This window comes from Pseudorca crassidens, chromosome 13 (genome assembly GCF_039906515.1).
Source record: "Pseudorca crassidens isolate mPseCra1 chromosome 13, mPseCra1.hap1, whole genome shotgun sequence".
In the NCBI taxonomy this organism is placed as follows: domain Eukaryota; kingdom Metazoa; phylum Chordata; class Mammalia; order Artiodactyla; family Delphinidae; genus Pseudorca; species Pseudorca crassidens.
Window position 1 is genome coordinate 63,261,130 of NC_090308.1, and position 26,955 is coordinate 63,288,084.

Consider the following 26,955-nt stretch of genomic DNA (forward strand, 5'->3'; position numbering starts at 1 on the left):
GATACAAATCTGTTTTCCACTTCACCAAATTCTTAAAAATCTAATATGGAGCATCTGGATTTTAAGAAAAGCTAAGGATTATTGCTTTTAGAATTTTCTGTTAAATTTGTTATTTTTGATTTTTGATATTTAAGCAACAAAGTAGAATTTTTGGATTATATTAATAAAATTAAATATGATATATAGAGAAAATATGTCTGCTATTTCATTTTGAATATAAATTATTATAAGTACTTATTGACTATGTCAAAATACATAGATATTGTTCATTTTATTATTATGTATCACAACTAAATATTTGAATGGAAACAAATATATAAACCCTAATCTAGACAGCTATTTTGACAATTCTTTTAAGAAACAGCACACTCTAAATTATAAGTCTGTATACTAAAATTTAGAAGAGAGTAGTATATTTTGAGAATTCTCTATTCCCTTTGGAAATAGAACTTTATTTCAGAGTAATCAAAGAATTAATTTAATAAAAATTAATAAATTTGTGATACAGATATTAAGACAATGCCAACATATGAACTTACTCAACTATCATAATTACATGTAAAAAATAGAATGTATAAATAACCATATTAAATAGCACTCAAGTTGTTAGAACTACAAGCATAGTACTTTGCAGTTAGGTATTCAACACTTTTCATGAACAACAGAAAACTATTTAGAAGTTTGGACAAACTGCATTCCATTTGGGGATATAACTTAAATGGAACATTTGTAAAGCAGAGATACAATAAAGATAACAGGTAAAGAGCAATGTACCTTCTCTTAATAAAAAACTGTTTCCTCCAAATTCTAATTTTGCAAGATATTTTATAGCACTCAATACTGTCTATTTGTATGGTAAGAGAAGAATTTCATTTTGGGAAAATCCTAGAACTTTATTGGCACTGTGGCCAGACGTTATCCTTTAACATCTGCAGCTTGAAAAGCTTAACCTTTTAGCCCCTTACTTAAAGGACTACTAATTTAAACTACAAAATAACCATCTTCAAAAATTGCAAAAGGAATAGTCCTATTCTTACAAGGTTTTGACTTCCTCTTATAATTTTTGGCATTTGGCAAGGATCACCCTTGGCCTAATCATGCCATAGGTTTTATGTTCATTATGGTGACATGAAATTGAAGCACATGAAAATTTTCAACCATCAGATACCTCATTTTTCCATTGGCGTACATCTACTCACAAAGATTTTTATGTCATAAATTCTTATACAGTACTTGATTATCCCTAAATTACATAGGACTGAGTCAATAACACCTTAGCTTTTAGATATTCTGTTTATTTAAACATACATACAACTACTGTTCTTATCAGTCTTTTGTTGAACATTTACCCAAAAGGTAATTCAACTTAAATATTGAAAAAAAAAGTCTATTCTAAAAATATTGTCTGATCTATTCCACCTGGTTTCCATCTGTGACAGCGTGTCTTCACAATGTCATGTGCTTTTCTTTTGTATGTTCTTTACCATTTGGCTTGGATGTAATCTTTGAACTGATGTTTTTTCTTCCTTATTTTCCGTATTCTGATTAGCATAAATTGAAACTTCCAAGCCTTTATGTAAGTTTTGAGATGATTTGATTCTAATTAATTAGGAAGATTTAATGGATTATAAGCTCTCTGTATAAAATATTATATTATAATGGCATTAGTATAGCAATAGAATCAAGCGTTATATTCTTTTTTATTCTTTTCTTTGTAAGAACTTTCAACAGATTTTTCATTTACATTTTTATCCTTTTCTGTGAGAAAGCAGTATTTCACTTCTGAGTTTCTCAGTTATTTCAAATTGACATATGTGGGCGTATATGTGTTGAGTTTGATACTTTGTAGTGTTGACATTACATTTCCTGAGATCACCATTAATGTTAAGGTACTTTATGTTTTTATCCAGTTTTTCTGTTAAATTTAAGTTTTGACTTGAAAACAGAGATATTATATGTGCATATAAACAGGCTTTAACCCTTAGTTTTGTCATGCCCCTCCTCCCATTGGTCATAGGCAAAACAAATTAATTTGAGACATATGAAACTGAATGGAATAATACAAATGTACAGAAGGGTGTGTGGATATATGTGTGTGTTTGTGATCGTAATAAAAGAAAACAAAAGATGTAATAGCCCATTGTATTTAAAGTAGTTCTTTTGTTTACTCTACAGTAATTGTTTTTAAAATTTAAAAGAGAGCCAGTTAGAAATAAATTGAAGTCATTTTTCATAATGTAAGAAATATCAGTAATATTTCTGTGTTTTCCAATAGAAATGTTAATTACAAGAATTTATTTAAAAGGTGGCCTGTCTAGTTCCAAATTACTAACAGAAATGAAAGCATTTCTGTACTCTCTAGAATATGGCAATTCTAGATTACCTAAAACTAGAATATTCTTGGTTTTGAGTTTGGATAGATCATATATTTAAAGAAAAATGGTCTTGTTTAGGAATATGAGGAGGACTGTTATTCTTTAGATTTTTGTCTTGGAAAAGAGCCCTACACTGAAAGTTTTGTTATGATTTATAATTCACTACTTAGTAGTTTCTCTTTCTTGGACCTTCCTTCTCCCATGTTCAAAGAAAATGTTCTCAATTATACTCATAAAATATTTTACATCTCATTCATACACTTATTCATATTACTATGTTAAGGATTCTCATAGAATCATTTTAGAAATCATCTAGAGCATTAATCTAAACATGGCTGTGCAGTTATTTCCCTGTACAGCATAACAGGGAACTCCTTAGGAGTCTGAGCTCCTGAACTGTCTCTCCTTTAACTGTCAGTACTGTACCACATTCTACTGAGAACGTACCACGTCATTTCCATTGATCTGATTACTATGAAAAATTTACTAAGTGGTGTCAGTGAAATAACCTTTGGTAAGTGGGATGGCTATTACCAGGTGCATACTGCTGTAGGATGAATAAATGTTCTTTCATTCAATAAATGTAGGTTAACCTCCTACTGTATGCTAGACATTGTGCTGTGGTTTTGGGATCCATGGATAATATCATAATCCCTGTCCTTGAGGTGCTCACAGTGGGCTGGAGGAGACACACATGAAGAAATAATTATGGTAGTGTTAATGCCACAATCGTGACCAGTTTGTACTGCCTTCTACGTAGGAGTTAAGCTTCTGATTGATTGATTCACAAAGGATGAGTCAGTTATTCTTAAAAAAAAGGAACTAAACTAGTTAAGATGTCTTTTTACATGTGTAACACAGCTTTTTCTAAAGCTAAAGACTTTATTAAGAAACATATTAAATAATATTCTGTTAGTACCAAGATTGTCTTTTTGCAAAATACTGTGGCTGCAAAGTAGATAGGATATGATAGAACTATATCAGATTATTGGCTTGGTGTGGAGATAAAAATTAACAACTAACTGGTTTTCTATTATTAAGAAGTGGAAAGTATGGGTATCCAGTTAGAGAATTCTTACTATTTTGTTTCTCTCTAACCATTCTGTTTATCTAACAATTCTGTTTATCTCACATATATGTATATGTATGTATCTATTCACTTTGTGTGTGTGTGTATGTCTGTTTTGAAAAAATGATTGAGCTCAACAACATCATTTGTTGTAAGGACTTATTCTGCCTGTTATTTTCTTTTATTTCTGAGAATTAAGGATTGAGTGAATCTCCTCATTGTCCTGATGCATCTTTTTAAGATGTCCTCCTTCCGGGTAAACTGATTTCTTTATGATCTTCAGAAAATTTTCCTCTAACATAACAGAAATGATTATTTATCTCCCCACATGTTCAAACTGCCTTCAACTGCTTTAGGGTAATTTGCTTCACAAGACTTAGTATTGATCCATATTTTATAACTGACTAAATAAGAAAAAAAGAGTCTCCACAAAATAGCTAGAAAGATTGCCTTAACTGATGATTTCGTTTTAATCATTTTTGAAATGATTGCAGAAAACTGGTGGTGAAAAGCCCAGATCTTAGACCGCTTGAAATGAAAGGTCTGCCCTTTATGTTAAGAAATTAAGATGAAATTAATTCTTTTCTTTTGGGCTGTGGATCTTGCAGACTTTTTCTACATATGTGTAGTTTTAAATAGATTGTAGGAGAAAACCAGTTATTGATGAGCCACAAAGTAATCTGATTTTTAATTCTTTGAATTTAACTAAAAATGTTCACTTTATTAAATATAACAAAATCTCCAACATTTTTACTTATATACATATTTCTTGTCCAGCTGAAGTCTTTTGAACTTGAAATAACCTGCCCTTACAGAGTATTCTGATATTGCCAGATCCACTATTAGCCTCATTGAAAAACAAGCCAATAACTGCCACAAATAGCTCTCCAGTTTAAATATAATTGGTCAATAATATGTACCTACACACATTTCCTGCATGTCGACCTACACTGAGTAGTTTTTTCACTTCACATTGATGAAATGCTACAGCTTTGGCAGGAAAGGTGACTTCTGAGTCTATGTTCAACTGAAATAGGAGATAATTAAGTGCATTGTAAAAGATACAAATTAAGGTACAATATTTATAATTTATGTAAGTAATTTCTTATGAAAAATCAAAAATTTAATTAGCTTAAGCACATAATTATCCATACGATTTGATGCTAGGTCGAAAGGTAATATAGTATTGAGAGATCATCATATTTGTCTTTCAGCAGTTATAGCTTTGGTCTATTGCCTGGCACAATGCAAAGAGTAGGCAAACAATAATTACTTAGTCAGAGAATGAATGCATAATATGGCCATATTTGCCTAATAATTAATTTGTGTTTCTTATTTGCATACACCTCTAGTAATGGGGAAGTAGCTCAGTGTTTATCAGGGGTAGAAACCAGAGTGGGATCAAAACTTTGCATGGAAATTGACACTGTGAAATAATCATAATAGTTTACTATTTATTGAGTGCTTATTCTCCACCAGACATTGTGCTAAGTTCTTCACATGAATCATACACTTTAATTCACAATAATCTTTGGAAGTAGTCTTATTAGGTTTTTCTATTTTAGGTATGGAAAAACTAGGCTCAGAGAACTTAAGCAATTTTACAAAGGTCACACAGCTGGTACATGCTGGAGGGAAGTCAGATTCATAATTTATATAAAGGACAAGTTGTATTGTCTTTTTGAGATTGTTGGAGTGAGACCTTAGATGATGAAATTAACCATGTCTGTAATTCAGAATATGAACTTTATCTTTTAAGAACTATTGTTTTTAATATGATTATGTTAAAACAAGAATCTTAATCTTTCAAAACAGGAGTTCTCACTAGTATATTTTACATTATGTTTTGAATATAGAGCTTATATTATCTGACCTTTCTTGCTGTTTTCAAAACTGTGAGGATAATTTAGCATAAGAAGAATGAATAATAAAAACAAATTACAGAAAGTATGTTATTATAATAACTATAAGGGAAATATTTGAAAATACACTTGACAGTGGCCTAAATGCTAGAGTAAATCGTATCCCCCGTCTGAAATCTTCCTAACACCAGTTACTGTTTAAGAACTTACTGCATCCTCTTGTTCATAATGACATGCCCTCAAGGAAATCTTTTAGTAAAATAAAATAATACTCTGTCATAAATGTCACATTTTTTTAGTTACCACAAATAAATAATATAATATTCGAGTTTGGTTAGCTGGCTTCCCCTAATTTAAATGTTTCTCACCCATGGGAACCCCATAATTATGTTATTTTGCTATAGACATGAATTAAGGTTAAGATTACTTTAGTTCATTTCCAGTGGGGTTACTAAATTCTGAGACTTCATAGTTAATTTATGTTTTTTATCTGTAGGTTCATCTCAAAGTAGACCTTTGAGGACAATATTGAATGAGATCCAGAAGGGTCTGATTTCATTTTGAATCTTTCCTTTTATGGGAGTTGACTATTAAGTAATTTACATAATTAAAAATTCCATTTCTGGATCCTTACCTGCATGAACCAAAATGGATATGCACATCTCTGAGGACACACACAGGGTTTGGCAACAATGGCACAGGGAGAGATCGAGGTGAATGGCTGAGCAGAGGAATCCTTGACACAGTGCCTGCCACTGCCAGTCAGGGATGCACGCAGAGACAGGATGGCCCTTCCAGAACCTGTCTTTCACACTCTTGCTGAGGCACCACTGAAAGACTAAGTGGGTGTGAGTTAGCATGTACCGTTTTGGGGTGGTGATGGTGATCAAAATATACGTGTTTTTACAGATAGCATTTCAACGAAAACAATCGTGCTAGAGTTTAACAGCTAGATAACCAGTTACTGTGTTGTTAAAACAACCTTTTGAAAATTGAAATAAAAAAGAAAACTAGTGTCTCTAGCTCTTAGTAATTAATAACAAGGAAACAAGGACATCGAAGCCGAGAATGTGAAAAGGCTTTGTCCAAATTGCATGCCAGTAAGTGGTGGCGTGGATTTGAACAGAGTTCTTTGAGTTAAAATCCAGTTCTCTTTTGAGAATAAGAGGAAAAAAGATTTTGAATATTCTAACTTGACATTTTTCTCCTCTTTTAATCATTTTGGTAATGAGGTCAGGCTTATGGTGAGGTTCTGGTACAGTAGAGAGTGTTTAAATGCCAGACTTCAGCAAAATTCCTAGCGTATTTCAAACTGATAATTTAAGAAAGAAGAAAAAACTGTTGACACAGTGCTTTGTTTTATTTCCCTTTACAGTCTAAATCCTGAAAATAAAACTTTTAAATCCTTGTTATTTTACATCTGTTTCTTTTCCACTGTATAGTATCATAAAACGTGAAGTACTCAATTAAATAACACAAATAAATAACATATATTTATAATGCCCCCAAATTAGTTTTTCTTTTTAGTTTTAAAAATCCGAAAATTATTTTCAGCACTTGAGCACCTGTTATCAAACTTTATATTTCTGCATCATTTCTTTTCTAAACTCTTACAAGTTAGTTATGGGATAACATGGATGGTGCTTCACAAACTGTAATATACTCGTTACATCATGTTGTTTTTATCCTCCCTGCCCGCTGTTCATTCTCAATGTGAACAATCATAACATGTCAATGACAGGAGGTCTGGCTTTCAGGCCGACTTCTTTAATTATTCCCACTGAGGAACTGTCAATAGGATTAAAATACAGATTCTGGATCTGTCCATTCCAGATGAGGTCAGCACTCTGAGCAATGGGAATACTATTTCTGCAATCTGTGTTTTCCCCTTTGCATGCAGAAGCATAGACGTTAATGTGACACAAATATTTGAAAGCTCCTATGGAAACAGGCTAGCTTTGCCTAAATTAAGTCAGTTGTCCATCTGCAATAAATAAAATAACAGCATTCATTAGAATCCGTAGCTATGTATGTGTGTAGATTCTACAATAATATTAAAGCCCAGAAAGTTTCAATTACAGAACAATCCACTTATAGTTCATAATTAATAAACTCTTTGCAGCTGTGTAACTGTGGCCGGAAACATCTGCAAAGCCTCATATTTTACACACAGACACATACACATAATTCCTTCAGAAAAAGTTTAATTGTGCTTAAAATCACAGGTCTGGAAACAGGGTAAGACCTGAGGAAGCTGAGTCTAGTTGTATTCAGTTAGCTCCTTGGAGGAGGAGTTGTGGGGGGAAAGGAAACCTGCCCTTGTGTGGCACAGGTGATTTAGGTAAAAAATAAGAATGTTTAAGGTCTATTCATATATTCACTGAAAACTAACTTTGTATATTATCTCCCCTACATATAACTTGGTATTGATAAGCATCTATTTAAGTTATAAAATTACTCAGTAAAATGCTAGTCCTTGGATAAAAGATAAATTATTATTTATAAAACTCTAAAATTAGAAATGGGTAAAAAATATATTGATTATATATTTTCCTTTGTTTTGGAATTTATAGTTAATTTTTTACACCTAAATGTATCTTTATAAAAATAGATGAATATAGAGCATATGTGTTAGAAAGGCAAACTAACATATTTTCGACAGATAAAATTTGGTATTTTTTCTTAATGTTGGCTAACTTAAATGTTCAGTTTGAAGTTGCATCATCAATGGATTTTATTATACATGACAGCTTTACTGAGGTAAAATTCACATACCATACAATTCACCCATGACAGTTAACAATCTAGTGTTTTGTTAGTATAGTTATAGAGTTGTACAACCATCACTACCAATCAATTTTTGAACATTTTCATCGCCCCAGAAAAAAATCCTGCACCCATTAACAGTCACTTGCTATTCCTCTCACTGCCCCAGCTCTTAGCAAGCACTAATCTACTTTCTGTCTCTATAGATTTGCCTATTCCGGATATTTCATATAAACAGAAGTATATAGTATGTGATCTTTTGTGACTGGATTCTTTCACATGGCACAATGTTTTCAGAATGTATCAGAATTTAACTTCTTTTGATTGCTGAATAGTATTCCATCGTGTGTATTCATTTATTAGTGGATGGACATTTTGGTTGTTTCTACACTTTGGGCTATTGTGAATAATTCTGTTATAAACATTTAGTTATGTTCAAGTTTTTGTGTCAGTAAATGTTTTCATTTCTCCTGGGTACATACTGAGGAGTGGAATTGTTGGGTAACATGATAACTATGTTTAAACTTTTGAGGACTTGCCAGTTTTTTTCAAAGTGGCTGCACCATTTTACATTCCCAACAGCAGTGTATGAGAGTTCTAATTCCTCCATATTCTTATCAGACTTCTTTTATCTGTCTTTTTTAATAGTCTTCCTACTGGGTATAAGTGGTTTATCATTGTAGGTTTGAGTTTCATTTCCCTGATGACTAATGATCTTGAGCAACGTTCTGTGTGTTTATTGGCCATTTGTATATGTTCCATATAGAAATATCTATTCAGATTCTTTGCCTGTTTTTTGATTGGCTTATTAAGAAATTTTAATTTGTTGATTATTTTAAAATTCTAACTTATTATAATTCTCAATAATATCTAATCTTATCTCCCTCATCAATTTTATGGTGGACATATCTTTTATCATGCGTTCTTTACAGACTTTGATAGTCCAAGAAAAGACCTAGAACCTCCAGGATCATGATTCTAAACACCTGGAAAGCTTTTAAAATATAGATATATCCGAACCTTAATAATGACTCAGTTATCTTTAATAGGGCCAAGACAGTAGTCTCTTTTCAAAGCATCCTTCATGTGCAGTCATGGGGGACAGCCCACTAAGATATGGAGTTTCAGTGCCTTAATGTTCAGGATGGGTCAGTTATGTCTGAAAGTAAAGATGGAGTTTAAGATTTCTAAAAAAATGTGCCCATTATGGTTGAGGGAATCTTTCTTGGCTGTAGAGAAATTCTAGAAGTATGTGGATTTTCTGGGATAACCAGTTTGTGGGAGAAGGTCCTTAGAAGTATAATCAGATAGGATATCCCCCAAGCTTACCCTTGTAGGTCATAAACCTAAAGCACCAGGGTAAGTGTGAGTATCTACACCCTTGATCAGAAAAAAAAGAGGTATTCTACTTCATCCAACTGCTTAGCCTAAAGAGTGGAAATTTGTCTGCGGATTTTACAGTGGCCTTTAGGATTGTTCATTGAGAACACAGAGTTGTTACACCATACCCTGATTGTTCCACAGACTGCCTCATGCAAGTATATACTCAAAGGCCTGGCACCCCATTGCTTAAACACTTGAAGTCCATTGAAGACAGCTATGGAATATGCTAATGTTAGGAGAGTTTGAGAATCAGGATACAAGGCTTTTGTATCAACTCTCTTATGTATTCAAATATCTTTGTGTTCAGAATTTTGTTGCTCTTAAGTAATTTACTTATAAATGGGAAACCCTGTTGCACTTTGTGTGTGTGTGTGTGTGTTTTAAGAATTTAAATCCCACATATTATTTGAACCAATTTTGTTACATAAGACAATCTTCTTATTTAAAAATAGTTGAAATTAAATATAATATGACAGTTACTTCATTGCAGTAAACAATATAGCAGATCTTGGAATATAGTATATTTTGTAATATAATTTAGTAGGTATATTACAGTAGATAGTCTTGTTACTGTCCAGTAAAAAGAAGTTTCATGTGCTTCCTAGATTTTCTTTTTCTTTGGTGCTTTTCCATTTAAACAACTGGCTAAGTGAAAACTTGCTCAGTGTATGAAATCTGACAAGATTATGGCTCCTAGCTCTAGGATAATGAACTTATGTTATTTTATTCATTAAGGCCCTGAGGGCTAGAAAAAAAGAGTCCAAAGAATCAGTCCCAGGCCTTTGTGGTAACAATGAAAAATACTGTTACTAAACTCATTGGTGAAATATTATTTTTACAAAAGTAAATATTGAAAACAAATTTTATACATATTCCCAGTCTTCATCAGTCCAGTGAAATATTACCTTAAAACAATGTTCAGTTAAAAAAACAAAGTCATCGAAAGGCAGGAGATTAAAATGGTATGTTTCTTATTGTAACTAATTTTACCATAAGTGCATACAGTATATTAATTAAAGTTTGCTTTAAGTTCAAATGCTGTTGAACAAATTGAGAAATAAAGCAAAGGAAGAAAAAAGTTTTAAAACTGCTATTATTGCACGATTCCTAGAAAGTTATCCTTATATACTTCATCATTATGTGTAAAGGGAATTTATCTTTGATTGAGGTTTCAGAAGGCATTTACCATGAAAAAATTTTTTACTAGTACCTTTTTGGAAAACCAGCTGCATTTATAGAGAGAAGAAATTGCCCTTATTTCCATGTAGGCTTTTGGGAGCAGCTGGAGGGCTCATCGAAGTCTTCCTTAAGGGGTTAAATCTCAGGTATATCACTTCACCCCAGTTTCTCTCACTGAGTATTTTACTCAAGCTATTTCATCTAGATATCTCATCTAAAATTTTAATTTTATGAGCATCTGTTACTTCCTTCCTAAACATTTTACTACGCAATTGCTCACTGCTGTCCTGAGAGATACAGGTTATGTCTTCTCGTGTTCTTGGCTTTACTCTTCACACCATAGCTCCCAAGATTTTGCCCTTATTTTTAGTAAATCTAAATTAATAGCTTCCTTAGATGTTAAATGAAAACTCTCTTGTTACAACTTATTATTTTCAATATTAACTGAACTGAAACAGAATAGTACTTCAAAGAAAAAATGTTAAGACTTTTATGACCACATTTTTTCGAGATTGCTTCTCTCATCATTTAATGATGGCCATACATGTACTCCATCATTTTGCAGGCATCTACAATGCCAAAATTCATGGTGAAATTGAGGAGATCTATTTCATATCTCTTCTGTAAGGTGTACTAGGATATCATTTCACCGTTTTCTAAGTTAAAGTAATAGCTTTAAATTAGTCAAAGGGTAGAATAAAAGGCAATAGGGGCCCATTGAAAATTCATTTTGGGGGTTGCTAAAGCTTCGAGACCCATTGAACAGATGCCAGACTTTGGCTCATTCAGCAGTCAAGGCTGGTGCAAGAGCATATGGTTGAGTCTCAGCCGTCCTGTGTTCTAAATCCAGTTTTAGCCTAGACAAACAGAATTATTTGAAGAACTCAGGTTAATTTTGCTTCAAATCTGCTTTCCCATCTGCTAAAATGGTAACAGAATTTAATGAAATTTGAAAGTTGAATGATAAGGGTTTTAAATTTCTCTACATTAGGTACTGTTATACATTCTAAAAATCATGTAAGTGGAGCAAGAAATGGACCTACTTATTTGTGGGAAAAGTGGAAGTAAGCCTTTGGTTAGAAGCCTTTATTTGCAACAGGAGGGTGAGAATTGCGAGAGATTCCACTAGGTAGTTTGCTGCCTACAGTTCTGGAAGCCTTACCTAGTGGATGTTAAATCGTGTTGCCATTCCTCCCCCATTTCCTTGCTCTCCAACTCCTCTCCCTGTAAAAAGTGAGTAAATACACACAATATCATCAAAGACTCTCAGCATACACCTCTTCTCTCTGTCTCTCTCTCTCTCTTTTTCTTTGTTAATTCTCTGGGCCTTAATGTTATCAAGCTGCAGGTTGTGAGTAAAGCATTGCCTTCTCTGTGTTACGGATGTTCTATCTGATCACTGAATTACAGATACATGGGGCAAGATACAGTGCATACTTAAAGAAAGGAATTTCCAGCCTGAGAAATCCATGCTAAATCCTTTATCCTACTAGTTAACCATTCTTTTATGTGGCAAGATTGTATCTTTAGAAACATTTTAAAGTGTTAGTTTATTTCATATTATTTCAAAATCGAGGTCGTTTTTCTCTCTGTGTCTTAGATTTGTAGTAATTGCTGCAAGAACATGTGAAGATGCATTAAGCTTTGTTGCCTAATATGTTTGTGAGTGCGTCCCTCTTGTATGAATTGAGGAGGCCAACTAAAGGCAGACTGGCTTCTGAGGGCAGCAGTGGATCATAATTTACAAAGAGATGATAGTAGTTCTGTTCACAAATCTATAACTTATCTATCACAATATGACCTATCTTTAAGTTTCTAACTTATCTAAAATACCTGTCTTGTTCATATAAAACACCTTATATTCTTGAAGCTTAAAAGATAATTTGGAGTTCTCAGTTGTACCAGATTATGTGTTAAATATTCAGCATGTGAACAAAAGCACAGAATGACTTGACTCTTTTCTGGAGAATATACTATCTTAATAAGATAGGATTGTTTTTCCCACCCAAGAGTGAAAATGTGCTTACACTCCTGAATAATGCTCAAGTTGAGAACATTAAACAAACTTGAATCTAATACATTAAAAGTTATAATTGAATTTATGTTAAATATTCACTTATTTTTCTTTGTAGATATGACTTATTAATTTCTATTAAATTTGAAGGTCACTAAAACTTAAATAGATATTCATTTAATAAAGATGGAGGGTAAATTGAATCTATTTAATATATTCAATGTATAGTACCATCAATTAATTTAAAAATTGTTGAGATAATGAAAATTGAACTTGCTAAATTTTAGTTGAAGATAAATATGTAAAATGTCTGGGGATAGTAAATAGTTCCAGGTTACTTGATTTAATAACAAGTAGTCTCTAAGTGAGTTAGGGCAACTTCACTGGAAGGTGATAGAGATGTCTATTCATTGCTGAGAGCAGTTGCTGTGTTAGTGTGACTATCTTAACCTCTCCCAGCAGAGGAGAAACAGTTATCACCTGTTTGTAGTTGATGGCTTTCTCCTTATTTCTGGCAGAATAGGTTTCTTCTATTCATAGGATTTCATTATTTTTAGTAACAAGGAAGTTCGCTTCGTGGAAAGCAGCCTGCCTTGGAGCTTAAACTGGTTGAAATATCTTGAAGTTTTCTGAAAATTGCAGGGTGTGAGGGGGAATACATTTCTATCATTTTCCGATGACAGTTTTTACATCACTATTATTTCTAGTCAGGTAATAAAATTAGTTTAATATTTTTCACTATGAACCAAATTCACACATAAAAACTTAATTTATAGCTATACTAGATTAAGAAAACATAACTTTGAAGTGTGTTAATGCAAATCAACAAGCAAGTTAATTATTACTGAAATCAAAGTTCCCCTGAATTAACTCTCCTGAGATTTTATCTAAATAAATTATGCTTGTGTTTAGTTTTGGGCGCTAGACTTTGGACTGATGCCAACTACAGGTGCAAGTTTGCTGTATCATTTGGTTTTTATTATTTTGTTTTAAAATACAGTATTATACAATTGGGTTATTGACATACACTAAACAGAATTTTACCATAAAGGGCATGTTTTTCCCTTCTTTTTTCATATAATTAGAGACTTATGGTTTATAATTAGTTCCCAGGAAACATGACAACAGATATAAAAAGAATATGTTAGAAATTTCTTATTGGAATCTAGGTTTCTATTGAGTCTGGTGATAGCAAATTTGGAAACCAAAGTTCACATTTTATTCTTTGCTAAATATGACTAAAATTTAAAGAAGGTCTGTTTGTTCTCATGTTTCTATTTTCACTTTGTTCTGCATTCCCAGCCTGTGGCCGTGGGTTCTACAAATCCTCCTCTCAAGATCTTCAATGCTCTCGTTGTCCAACCCACAGTTTTTCTGATAAAGAGGGCTCCTCCAGGTGTGACTGTGATGATGGGTATTACAGGGCTCCATCTGACCCACCGTATGTGGCATGCACAAGTAAGTTCATAATTGTAAAATAAGGACTTTCAAATCCCTTCCATTTGTTTGTAGTATTGTGACATCATTGAAATAGGCCTGAAATTTATGAGTACATTCCACAAACCGATGAGGCTAAACAATAATATAAAAGAGATACATCTTACATCATCATCAGTGTAAATTTCATGTCTGCCAGATCAAAATGCATTTTAATCATATTTTACACATGTATTCAATAGGAGTAATAAATAAAATGTAAAAGTTATTTGAGTCTTGCATGGCTGTGAAATGTTATTAGAAAGTAATGGTTTCTGAATTAAAATTTTCCATCACTAAATAGGGCAAATCTTATATCTTGGTGCTTCAGTTAATGAATGTTTGAGAGACTCAAATCCAAAGCCAATTCCAGACATTACTATAAATCATTCTTGAGCAGATTAAGAATGAATGGATGTATTCTCTGTTATACGGTTAAAAGGCAAAGTATTTTTAAACAACTGCACAACTGTTTTTTTAAGTGCATTAACTGTTCTTTTTTAATAGCTTGGAAGAAAAATAGCTAAAGACCGTGGCAAAATGACAAAGACAGTTGTTATCCTGTTTTCATTTTGACATATTAAATAGAAAATAAATAAGGCCTCTTGCCAAGTGAATTCAAGAAGGCTTTTATTCAATTTCTCTAGGAAAGGTAATGAAATGTTTATGTGCAAGAGAGCATTTCAAGTAGTTTTCTGTATGGTGATTGAGCCACTAGCTTAATGCCCCACGTGGATCCTTTAGTTCATTTTTGTTTGTTTTTTTGTCTATTTTTGTTTATTTGCTTATTTTTGGTTTCCAAAGGGCCTCCATCTGCCCCACAGAACCTCATTTTCAATATCAACCAAACCACAGTGAGCTTGGAATGGAGTCCACCTGCAGACAATGGGGGAAGAAACGATGTGACCTACAGAATACTGTGTAAGCGGTGCAGCTGGGAGCAGGGCGAATGCGTTCCCTGTGGGAGTAGCATTGGCTACATGCCCCAGCAGACTGGATTAGAGGATAACTACGTCACTGTCATGGACCTGCTGGCCCACGCTAATTATACTTTTGAAGTTGAAGCTGTAAATGGAGTTTCTGACTTAAGTCGATCCCAGAGGCTCTTTGCGGCTGTCAGTGTCACCACGGGTCAAGCAGGTATGTTTCTGTGTTTGTCTTGACTAAATGAAAAATGTGACTACATAAGTGAGGTCTCTCGCTTAAATATCTCGTTAACTTGGCTCTACAGAACTTGATTATTCCAGCTTGTTGATTATTCACACCTTTAGCTTTTCTTTGCTATTTCTTCTGTTGCCTGTTAAACCATTACTAGACTCATTAACATCTCCTCCAGAGATCTGGCAGGAGAAAGAAAAGGGGATAAATTGTAAACCAATTAAGACTGCTCTAAGAGGACCAACTCTATTAAGATCTAGGGGAGGAGAGGGAAAATATTGGACAAAATAAGATGTAGGATATTTCTTGCATTTTTTATTTACCTTTTTGTGTGCTACGTGCTTATGATTAAAATCTACAGGATAATCAGGAATGAAGGAGTTGGCTTCAGTGTCTCACATGGCGTTAGCCAGTTTTTTACCACATAAAATGTTATATTTGTAATAGATGGCAAGTCTGCCTTAAAATTTGCATGAGGGAATTTTACATTCCTCACTAGATTTGTGATCATATGGATGTCTATAGTATTGGAATAAGTACTTGAGAGATCTCATGAGGCTTTCAAAATAAATGAATTAAGAAATATAATAACCATGATGATTATGAACTGGTAGCTTAGCCTAAAAGCAGTTTTCGCTTATTTTCTTATTGGCATTTAAGATGCCCTGCTGGGTCATTCTTTGCTGTGGTAAGTAGGTTTTGGAAAATATAAATTGGGAAGGAAGCTTCAAAAATTGGAGACTTTCTAAACCTTTAGAGAAATATTATTATTGGGGGAAGTTCCAGAAACGGAGGGCTTTTTCAAACTTTTGAAAGTTCTTGCTGCTGAAGGGTGATGCTATGCAGTCAGAGTAGCCAAGTGCTATGTCATCGTCATTAATAAAATTGGACCTGCACTGGAGTACTGAGTTGTGTAAGCATCGTAATAAGCTTATAACAAGGTCTTCTTGATCTTTGGCTAGCTGTCAACAGTCAATATTATCCCAAATTCCTGGACATAGACTAATCTATTCTTCCTATCTATGCCAATTTTAATAAAATGTTACCTATTTAAATCATATCTGCACAGTGAAGCCTATGCATATAGTCTCATGCTTACCATTTTGAACAGATTAGTGGGTACCTATTCCAAAGGTTTTATTTTGATGTTTATTTAAAAGGCTATTGCAAATCAGATTTCTTACGTAAAAGCTGAAGTCTGGAGGTAAAGCCACATAGAAACTTTTAGATCTTCAAACACTGGACAAAAGGAAGCAACTCATAACTGATATTTGGATTGATTCATTTTATTTAGCCTTACACCATTTGCCATTCTTTTATAATGCTGGTGTTAGTAGATGTTTTTACTTGTTTTGCTTTATATTGAAATTTGTCATCGTAACGTTACAGTGAGTGGGTTTGAAACATTTTAGGTTCATGATTATGACACTAGAGCTATCTTTGGAGCCATTAATAAAAACTCTTAGGTCTGCTGAGCTAGAATAACTGCTTTATTCTTGCTGATAAGAAGTAAAAGAAGGGATATTTTTATTTATTTTTTAATACAACCTAAAGATACTGAACTGATACCACAAATAGAGTTTGCCAGGTAGGCCACTTTGGGGATCTGTTTCCATCATCTTTAAATGTCCATTGTTTAATTGTTCAGGTTAATACTACACAGCCTAAATAGGTCATAGATATTCCATAAGTTCCTGAATCAACTATCTTATAGTAGTTGCGTAAAATGGCTTTGTCCCCTTGATTCTCTTCCAGTTAAGAGCAAACCAGGTTTGTTTGGTTTTGGGGGGGAGGTAATTTAAATGTACAAAAATTAGATTGCTATGATTACACAACTATGTAAATATACCAAAAATTATTGAATTGTGTGCTTAAAATGAGTAAATTTTATGGTATGAAAATGATACCTCAGTAAAGCTATTAACATTTTTAAAAGAATAAATATAATAAAGTTAAAAAGCAAACTAGGTTTGTACTTTTATATTAAAATATTAATTCACAATTGCCTGGTCCCAACTACATCTCAAATACTAAAAACCCATGAATTTACACTCAGCTTTTTCTGCTTTCAAAAAGAAAAGCATTAATAAGGCAGCAAACTGTGGTAATTTTTAAAGTTTTAATTTATTTTTTAACAGAGGAAATTTAGGATATGTTAGTGACTATTGTTCAGTTAAATTTGTACCCATTCCCCCCACCCCATCGTCAATATTTTTGCTTTTTCTAAGGGGGGAATGATTTGAAACTTTGTCCATGTTTATGACTATCCGTGGAAACCTGCCGTGATCCTTAAAATTCTCATTCTGTGTTAATCAAACAGCATCACCTCCCACCTAGTTTATGCTGCAGTCACTTCAATAATGAATTTAAGGATCTCTGGTCAGTTATCAGTTATCGCTCATCAGCAATCCACTGATGCCTAGTACAAAAAGAATCTGCAGGTGTCTGGGCAAGAAGAGAGAGTAAGGATGGAAAATCATCAGGCAGTGTTTGAAAGGTAGTGTGTACTTTGTAGTTCCTTTTCTATGAAGTTTGGAGTCTGGAGCTCAGGACCCCCCCCCCCCCCGTACCAGTGTTTGTGGAAATGGAAGTACATTGAAGACCCCCTTGTCCTTTCCTCAGGGTAGCAGTAGGGTTATTGGTGTTTAAGGACCTGTACCCCAACCCCTGTTGCCACTTATGAGGTATGTGCTGTTGGGTGGACCGCAAAAGTTCTACGTGAGTAAGATGGAAATAAGATGGTATCTATCTTCCTGCATTATCCTGTTAAATGAGATATTGGAGAAAACTTAAAAACTTTTTATTGTCATAAAAATGTTATTGCAGTGAGTAGCGTAATGAATGCTGATTAATCCTCTTTTTATGTAACTATGAACCTGTCAAGGCAAAACACACTAAAATCTTTACCTATTGCCATGTGTCCAGGGTGGGGTGTATAATCGAGGCAATTATGTGTTATAACATTGCAGGAGGGAGAAATTCATTTTTTTAATCTAATCACAAGTTATCTTAAGACTGAGGTTCTTATTTAAACCAATAATTAGCTTTAAGATGAGATGTTTATAGAGAAGCCTAATACGTGATATTCATATTTATATAGTTTTCGTATTTACTTATCGGGAACATATTACCTACACAAGCTGGCTGGAATGTATTCTTTTTGTTTTTGTTTTGTTAGGAATGATATTGACCTATTAAAGGTGAAGTCACACAGATCAAACTTAGGTACATTGGAGATATTAAATATATATATATATATATATATATATATATATATGATGGAAAGCACATGCATTTGATTTATGGCATTATGATCCTCATTCTTCCTTACAGTGGAAGTCTCCGGGTAATTACACAAGTGTTCTGAAGAGGTAACTAAATTCTACTTTTCAAAACATTAACCCAGCCAACTGTACTGAGTAGTATATGTTAAGCACTGTGCAGGATGCTGAAGATAGGAAGGCAAAGAATGGTCCTATCCTTATGAGGAGCTGTTCCTATAGCAGATATATATTAATTTATACGACTAATGATAGGACACTTGACTATAATGTGATGCATGCTATAGAATAAAATTAGGAACAAAATACAGAACCCCAAAGAAGGAATGATTCATTCCATCTGTGGAAAAAAGGGGAGTCCTCACAGAAAAGATGCCAATCAATCTAGAGCTTTAGAATGGATATGGTTTTGCCAGAAGGAGGACAAGTAAGTCATATTCTAGGCCCTCAGGCGGACCTGTCCCATGAAAACATAATCATTGCCACTGCATTCCTTCCACAGATCAAGTGCATTAACACACCAAAATGGGCTGCAGAAAAGTTAGTAAAAACGAGTCATCCTAAAATTACTGTCTCTGTCTGTAATACCTTCATTCACTGTGGGATCATTTAGACAACTAGATAATTTTTAACTTTTTTAGAAAACATAATATAAAATTATAATATGTGATCTTTCCCACAAAGAGACTTAAAAGACTTAGTCATTATTCTTCAGGTCAGTAATCATGTTATGTTTTTGTCTTTACCATCTAACACAGTTCTTTCTCTGTTCCTAATGTCGTGTAATTAATTCCAGTAAGGAAACTAGTCACACACAAGAAAAGTTAAATGATTTTACGGGAGTGAAAACACTCAGACGTGAATGGAAAAGGCATAGGATTTGATATTTGATGACATGATAGCTTCGTGTTAGACAAATTATTTCACCTCTTTAACTTGAATTTTCTCCTGAAATAGGATCATGTTACTTGACTCCTCATATTGTGAAAAAAAAAAAAAACTGAGCTTTTAGCTTAATACCCGTTATACTTGTTAGAATAAAAACAAAGTGTTTTTGTAAGTGTGTTATTGTACTACAACAATGATAATAATAGAAGTAATGATAAGGGTTACAAGTGATTGAACACAATACAGTTTTGGTACTTTTTAAATGTACCAGGTACACGGAAAGTGTGTCAAGTTGAGTCACTTAATGTCTGTGGACTCATGTAGTCCTCCTAAATAACAGAGAGGTCTGGAACAGAAGACCTCTAAGAGCCCATCTTATGTCCATAATTAAATGGACAATCATAATACAGTACAAACTATACAGTGCAGGGTTGACTGCAAATTATTGATAGCTGAGTAATATGTGTACAGATACTATCATTTTTGATGGGATCCATGACTTACAATGCTGTAGAAAGCACTGGGAAGGAATTAAGGATGAAAACTGGAACCTCTTGAAAGAGGGTATGATTTTCCAAATTGGGCTCCCTAGAAAGCAGACACTGATGCAGATTCCTTGCAGGAGTTGTGTTAGGGCATGTACTTGGCATCAGCACCATCTGAAGAGAAAGGAAAGGAGCAGGACTGAGCAGAAGGGAAATTGAGCCATAATGCAGTCTCATTGGGATTCTCGGCCAGCTCCATGACAAGCTCTCCACCCATAAGGGACCTTCAGATTGTCCCAAGTTGAAGAGATAGTGGCAGGCTTTTTTACCTCTTTGTCGTACAGACACTGGCTGCAGACTCCTCTAGCAGGCTCCTCTAGGAAGGTGTCATTTTTCAGACAAGGAAATTCTAAAGGGCAGCGGGGAACTGAGGTTTGCTTTTGCGCAGCTATCTCAGCAGCTAGCAAATATGTTCTTCATTCCTTCACCAAGGGTAATGGGGACCGTCCATCATAACATCCATTACATAGAGTTAAATCATGCCAAAGGATACAAGGGGCAAAGTTCAGAGTGTGTTTAAAGAATAAGTGGTAGCAACTGGATAAATAAAGATTTGTGGGAAGAACTAATGGGAAAGTTTACTTTTAGGAAAGAAGAACTTTCTAATGGAGGGAGGAGATAGTGGGAACTGGATGTTTTTGAACAGAAAAGTTACGTAACTGACCCTGGTTTACATCTTAAACTTTTGTGTATCTTCCACAGAACATTTGATGTATTCCATATAGCAGTTTGTTTTAAAAAAAAAATTCTCCTGCTTAGCCTTGATTCCTCTGGAAAACAGATATATAGAAAACATTTTCTGAAAATATGAGAAAGTATCAGCAAAGTTGCCATTTTGAGGCAAAATTTCTTAATGTCTCTACAAAGATATCATATAGAATCTCTCTCAAAAAGAACTATTTTCTTTTTCTCATCATCAATTTTGTCGTATATGGGTGAATGGTTTATACAGCACTTATATACATATTATATCATTAAAATTTGAAGTAAATTTATAAAGTTGGTAAAACAAGTATTAATACCATTTACAGGTAAAAAGTTGAAGCTTAAACTTACCAGTGTCACATGGTAAGTTATAAAGTGGCGACCCAAATTATTGTAATCAAGTATACCCCTTACCTCAGAATTATTATGCTCTGTAATCTTCTCATGGACTGCTATCTTAAAGAATTTAGCTCTACAGTCCTTTACATGGGAATTTGCAGATTGATTTAATGGTCTGGTCATAAATTACTCTTCAATGAAAAGGGGACCTCCTAAGAAGTTTTGTTTCCCGAGGATATTAATAACACATATAATCTCTGAGAGGGAGCATTGGTAACTATAGTATTTGCCTCCTGGCTATGATTTTATTACCCTTCTTTAAGAAACTTCAGAAACATCCCTTCATATCTTAATGGACTAATTTCCCTTATGTTTTCAAATCATATTTGAAATCATATTTCAAATCTTATTTCTCTGTCAAAATTAAGATTGGCTTTCAGTATTCCCTTTACTTAGATTTATGATGTTTACATAATGTTCCAAATGAAATATAATCATAGAGTTATATGATATAACATTATACATAAGCAAAATTCTACAAAAAAAGAGACAATACCAAAAGTCATTTCCTGTATTTGTCTGAAATATCTTCACCCACATTTATTAATGTGACTCAACTGTGATGATTTTTCTCATAAGTTAACTCAGATCATCTCTTTTCAATGATTTTAAATAGTAGGCCATCAAATTATGTGTCCTTTAAGAAAAACCAATTAATTCCATTTAAGTTTATATATTTTGAGATTTCTTAATTTTTTAAGGGAACATAATGTTAAGAAAATAATATTTTCTTGTTTGAGAGCATTTACTGAGTAATATTAAAAGCAGCTATTGCCATAAGGTGAAACAAGATATAAATGCAAAAAAAACCCAACAATGACAAAACATGTGTGGAAATAGTGTCAATGTTATTAAAACATGCATACATACATACACACACTTACACAGTCTGCAGCAGAAAAATCAAATGAATGTGATTCCTTTAACAGTAAACCATTCAAAAATGCATTTCTGTTTCTAGTTATTTTATAAATCTGATGTATCTGAATGGCATAGCAGAATTCAGTCATGCTAATTTATACCAGAGGGCATGACATTTTAGAAATTTTATGCTTTGCTTTGCAAGTAGGAACTTTAGACTATGTTACTGAAATTTAATTCTTTATAAAATATTTTTGTGACACCACTAATTTAAAAATATACATGTAGATCCATTTACAGTTTTTCTTCAGTGATCAGTAATTAAAATATATATATAAAAGATTTTTTTGGATCCTATTTTAATAAAATTTTCATTATAGGAAATGCAACTATGTGATATAAGTACTGATAACAAGTATTAGTGAGTACTTGTTGACTATTTAGTATGTGCTGATCACTTTACGTGTAAAGGCCCATATGCCTACACAGTATCTTCACATCCCAAATTCAAAATGAAAATTTGGGAGAAAATTATGTCTTTTTGTGATCTGATCTTACAGTAAGTAACTCATGCATTTCCTTATAATATTTTTCACATATTATGTGTGAAATGTTTGTCTTCCCTGTTAGAATTCACAGTGTAAAGAAACAGTGGCATCTTTGGTCTTATTCTCTAGCCTCTGTAACATATTGGGCCCAGGGTACATGCTTAGTAAACTTGTTGAATTAAATTCATAAATTCATTGCTTATTGTCATGTAAAGAGACTTTCTAAGATTATCAAGATTAATACATAAAGGATTAGTTAAATTCAAATGCATTATAATTTTATTTAAATTATGCAATGAATATATAAGATAATGATTTGAAGTATAAAAATTTTGTGATTTGTTCTTAAAGCTATAGATACACTTAAAATCTTAAACTGAGTTTTTATCCATAACTTGGTATTTAAGTAGAGATTTAGAAAAAAAGCTTAAAATAATCTTATTATGAAATATTAAGATACAAGTCACATTTAATTTTGAAAAGTTTTATAATTCTTCATATTTTGAAAACCTGCAGAAGGTCAAATTAATTTTTTTCTTTTTGGACTACTATTTTAAGCACATGACACCAGCTTTTTATAGCTTATTTTAATAGTTTTTTCCTTTGTGTAGTTTTGTAACTGCTTAAGACTATAGCACATCGCTGTTCTATGATTTTTCTTGATTAAAATATATGTAAGGAAATGCCTGTAAGCACCCGTGTTCTCACCCCACACCTTCATCTTCATCCCTCCTTCTTGTTCTCCAGTCTCAGTATCTTTGTAAGTTGTCATATCCACCCTTTTCTGATTTTATAAATATTTGTAGTGAACTATCTATGCTTATGTTATCAGGGTGACAAGTTGATCTGCATACTATTGAATGGAAAGACTCTGTTAACGTTTGAAAGAAATCTAGTATGTTTTAAGAGTCTCTTGTGTTTTCATTTCAATATATCTTAATCTTTTCTCAAACTCTTTGATCTCAAAATTGCTGTTTTGTGGGGAATGATATTTAAGTGGGAAGAAAGAGTTGATTTGTGCAATAACTCAGTTATAATACTGCTGTGGACTGAACTGTGTCTTTCCCCAAATTTTTATGTTGAAGCTTTAACCTCAGTGTGACTATATTTGAAGATAGGGACTAAAATGAGGTAGTTAAGGTTAAATGAGGTCATAAGTTTGGGGCCCTGATCCTACAGGATTAGTGTCATTACAGTAAAAGACACCAGAGAACTGGCTCTCTCTCCATGCACATGCAGTGAGGAGAGGTCAGTGAGTACATAGCCAGAAGGTGGCTATCTACAAGCCACAGAGAGAGGCCTCATTAGAACCTGAACCCTACTGGACCTTGATCTGGGACTTTCAGCTTCCAGAACTGTGAGAAAACTAATTTGTTTTTTTTTAAATACCAAAACTATGGTATCTTATTATAGAAGCCTGAGTAGAATAATACAAATACTCATCCCTGAGATAGTTTAGTTCCATCCTGTTATTTTGAAGGAAAGTATTTATTTTCCATATGCATGAAGACAGCTAAGGCATGAACACGTTTTTGTGAATAGGTCAAGGAGTGGGAGTTGTAGGCATTTTATGCATTTCTGTGATTTTGCTCCGTCAAAAAGTACTAAATTTATTTAGTGCAATGCATTAGTAAGTTCCAGAAAGACCAATAGTAATATTTTGCTTTTGACATTAAAAACATTCTGTTTTTTAAACCAGAGCCAATTCATTATCTCCTAAATTGTAGAAGGTGCTACACTGATGGTAGCAGAACATTCAATACAAAATAAGTTACGAGTTTTGTCCCTGAATATTCAAGCTTGAGCAAGTTTGTCGTATTCTTGGCAATTTTAAACTAGCAATTTCTACATGATTAAGAAGTGACTGCAGTTTCAGGATTTTCTAGTGAAAAAAATTTTATAACTCTATGTTTTGGATATTTAAATTTGTAACTTGTTAAATTTAAGCTTCCTCTAAAGAGACTCTTCAAAAAATATGACTACCCATTAGGATCATTATCCTGGAATAGTCCATAATGATGGAATTATGTAAAGTAATTCTTATTATATATGCATTGTCCTTAATAGGAGATCCTTCATTTTGCTACTGTCAGTTTGTAGAGATTATAGATAATTGAAAATATAGCCACTAGAATATTATTTATAAAGAAATAGCTACTTTACTTTTAAAGTCAAGAAGTTTGTTCAAGTGAGATATAGAAAATCTGTTTTAACTGAAATGTGACTAACCAGACCACCTGCTCTTTACTTTTAGGGAGCAAAAGATACAAAAAACAAGTTAACAGTATGGACTGATGTAAAATACGCAAAATTTTTTCAGATTACAGTCCTGGGTCAATATATATTGAATCCATTCTCTTTTTCTGGAGGTATTACATAATCATAAATAATAAAACAGAAAAATATATGTAGTATAGTAAGATTACTCTGCTAAGAATACAAACTAACACGTTTGTGAAAGATTTTCAATATGAATTGAATCAAGAAGTGATTTTTGGTTGATCCTTAGTTGACCAAAACTGGTTACCTGATTTACTTGGTGGCGTTCCACAATACAAAAAGGTTTTGATCTGTGAGTTGTTTGCTTAGTTCTTATAGAGAAAACTGTCATAACCATTGTCCCAAAGGAATAGCATTATGAAGACAGGCACAGTTTCAGAAAAACTTCATTTAAGCGCAAGAAATCAATAAGCTGCATTTCGGAGAATGAAAAGTCAGTGGATGGTAATTTCATACATTATTCATGTATAGACGAGTATATATAATGTGAATTGGTAGTGGTGATGATGATGATGATATTGATGATAAACATTCAGTGAAACTAATATAATGTTGTATGTCAATTATACCTCAATTAAAAAAAAAACGGATTTGAATTACATAAATAGGTCCCACCCAGTCCCATCTCCTACACTGTGCTACACACAACTATACACATCATTTTAAGCCATGGATGAGCTGAGGGGCATAGCTTTGAGACAGGTAGGAGATAGTTTTTAAATTGACAAGCATTTAGCTCTGTTTTCAGTGCCAGTGTTACGAGAGAGTAAATGTTGATTATTTTATTCCTTGCTTCTCTGGTGATGAATTGAAGCAAATTTGATTCAGACAAGCAACCTGGTGGAATGATGCAGAACCATCCACAAAAACATCTGTACTAATCAACCAATGCAGTAAATTAGAGCTACAAGGAAAAGACATTGATCCAAGAGAATCATTAACAGTTTTAACCAACCGGTCTAAGTTATAGGGTAAAGGAGAGAACACTATCAAGATCTTGCTTTTCACCTCTGTCAATTACTACTGCAAAAACCTGATTGCTACTTGTTTCAGTTCAAACTGTTTTATGACTCTGGTTCCCTTTATGCTATTGTAAGCAAGAAACAAGGATTAAGAAGTAAAAACCCCGGAAAAATTATCCAAATTTCCTGCACTCCATTTACAAAGGAGTCAGTCACAAAGGGAGAGATAATTGCTGCAACTTAACAAAATAATCAGGGAGAAGGCAGAATGGATGATATATGTTCTGTGACAAAGCACGGGGCAGAGATGTGCATGCAGTCCTGTGGTTGCTTGCCTTATTTTAAGACACAAGGACTAGAGAAGATCCGTGAAAAACAATTAGCGTAACTTTAACGCACACAGTTCTTAATTATCCACAGCATGCTGACATCAGATAATTATTGTCCCAAATTTTAATAATATTTGATCATAACCTCAGCATACAGAAAAATGAAGAACACTGAGCATAGCATTCATAATGGCAGTCATGTATTATAGGATAACAAATGCAAGGATACTGGTTAAGCCATATCCCTATTGTATAGTTTATTCAAATGTTGCTAATACTCTTAAACACAACACCCTTAGCTCCGGTTACATTAGGCTGTTACATGTGATCTGATGTATCTACAGACATGTATATGGACAATTATAACTATATGTATGTTTTAACTTCATACATTTTATGAGCATATATACATTCCTAAATGAATGGATTTTAGGATGTTGGTGAGACTTAAAAGTTATAGGTTTGGGAATCATAACCATAGATGGCGAGTTAATGAATAGCCTTTTGGGGGAAAGAGGAGGTGGAGCTAGAATTTAAAAGTTTGAGAGAGAACTGGCAGAATATCCAAAGCACATGACAAAAATCAAAAAGGAGTACCCGGACCATTTGGATGGGAGGGCTGTCACAGTAACCAAAGAAGGAAAATTTCCTGAGTCAGTTGAACATAGAATCAAATGTCACAGGAGGTCAATAGAATGGAGACAGAAGAAAGTCCATTGGATTTAACAGTTTCAAGCCATGAGACAATTTTGATAGACAACTTGGGGTAGAGAATGTCATGATCATATTTGTCATGGTTCAAAACAAAGCCTCACAATATGACATATGGGGCGTAAGTGCTCGGTGTTGGCTGAATTGAAATGTAATTACTTTTT

The 26,955-nt window shown here is 33.4% G+C and overlaps 1 protein-coding gene across 5 annotated transcripts in view; it reads left to right on the plus strand.

The window, feature by feature from the left end:
- The window catches only part of EPHA7 (EPH receptor A7), a 164,435-nt gene that overhangs the window by 44,854 nt on the left and 92,626 nt on the right, over positions 1-26,955 (plus strand). For all 5 annotated transcript variants that reach the window (XM_067702551.1, XM_067702552.1, XM_067702553.1 and 2 more), the window contains exons 4-5: positions 13,951-14,106; positions 14,929-15,264. In XM_067702551.1, coding sequence (XP_067558652.1) covers positions 13,951-14,106; positions 14,929-15,264 — 492 coding nt within the window. The remainder of the gene's footprint in view (positions 1-13,950; positions 14,107-14,928; positions 15,265-26,955) is intronic.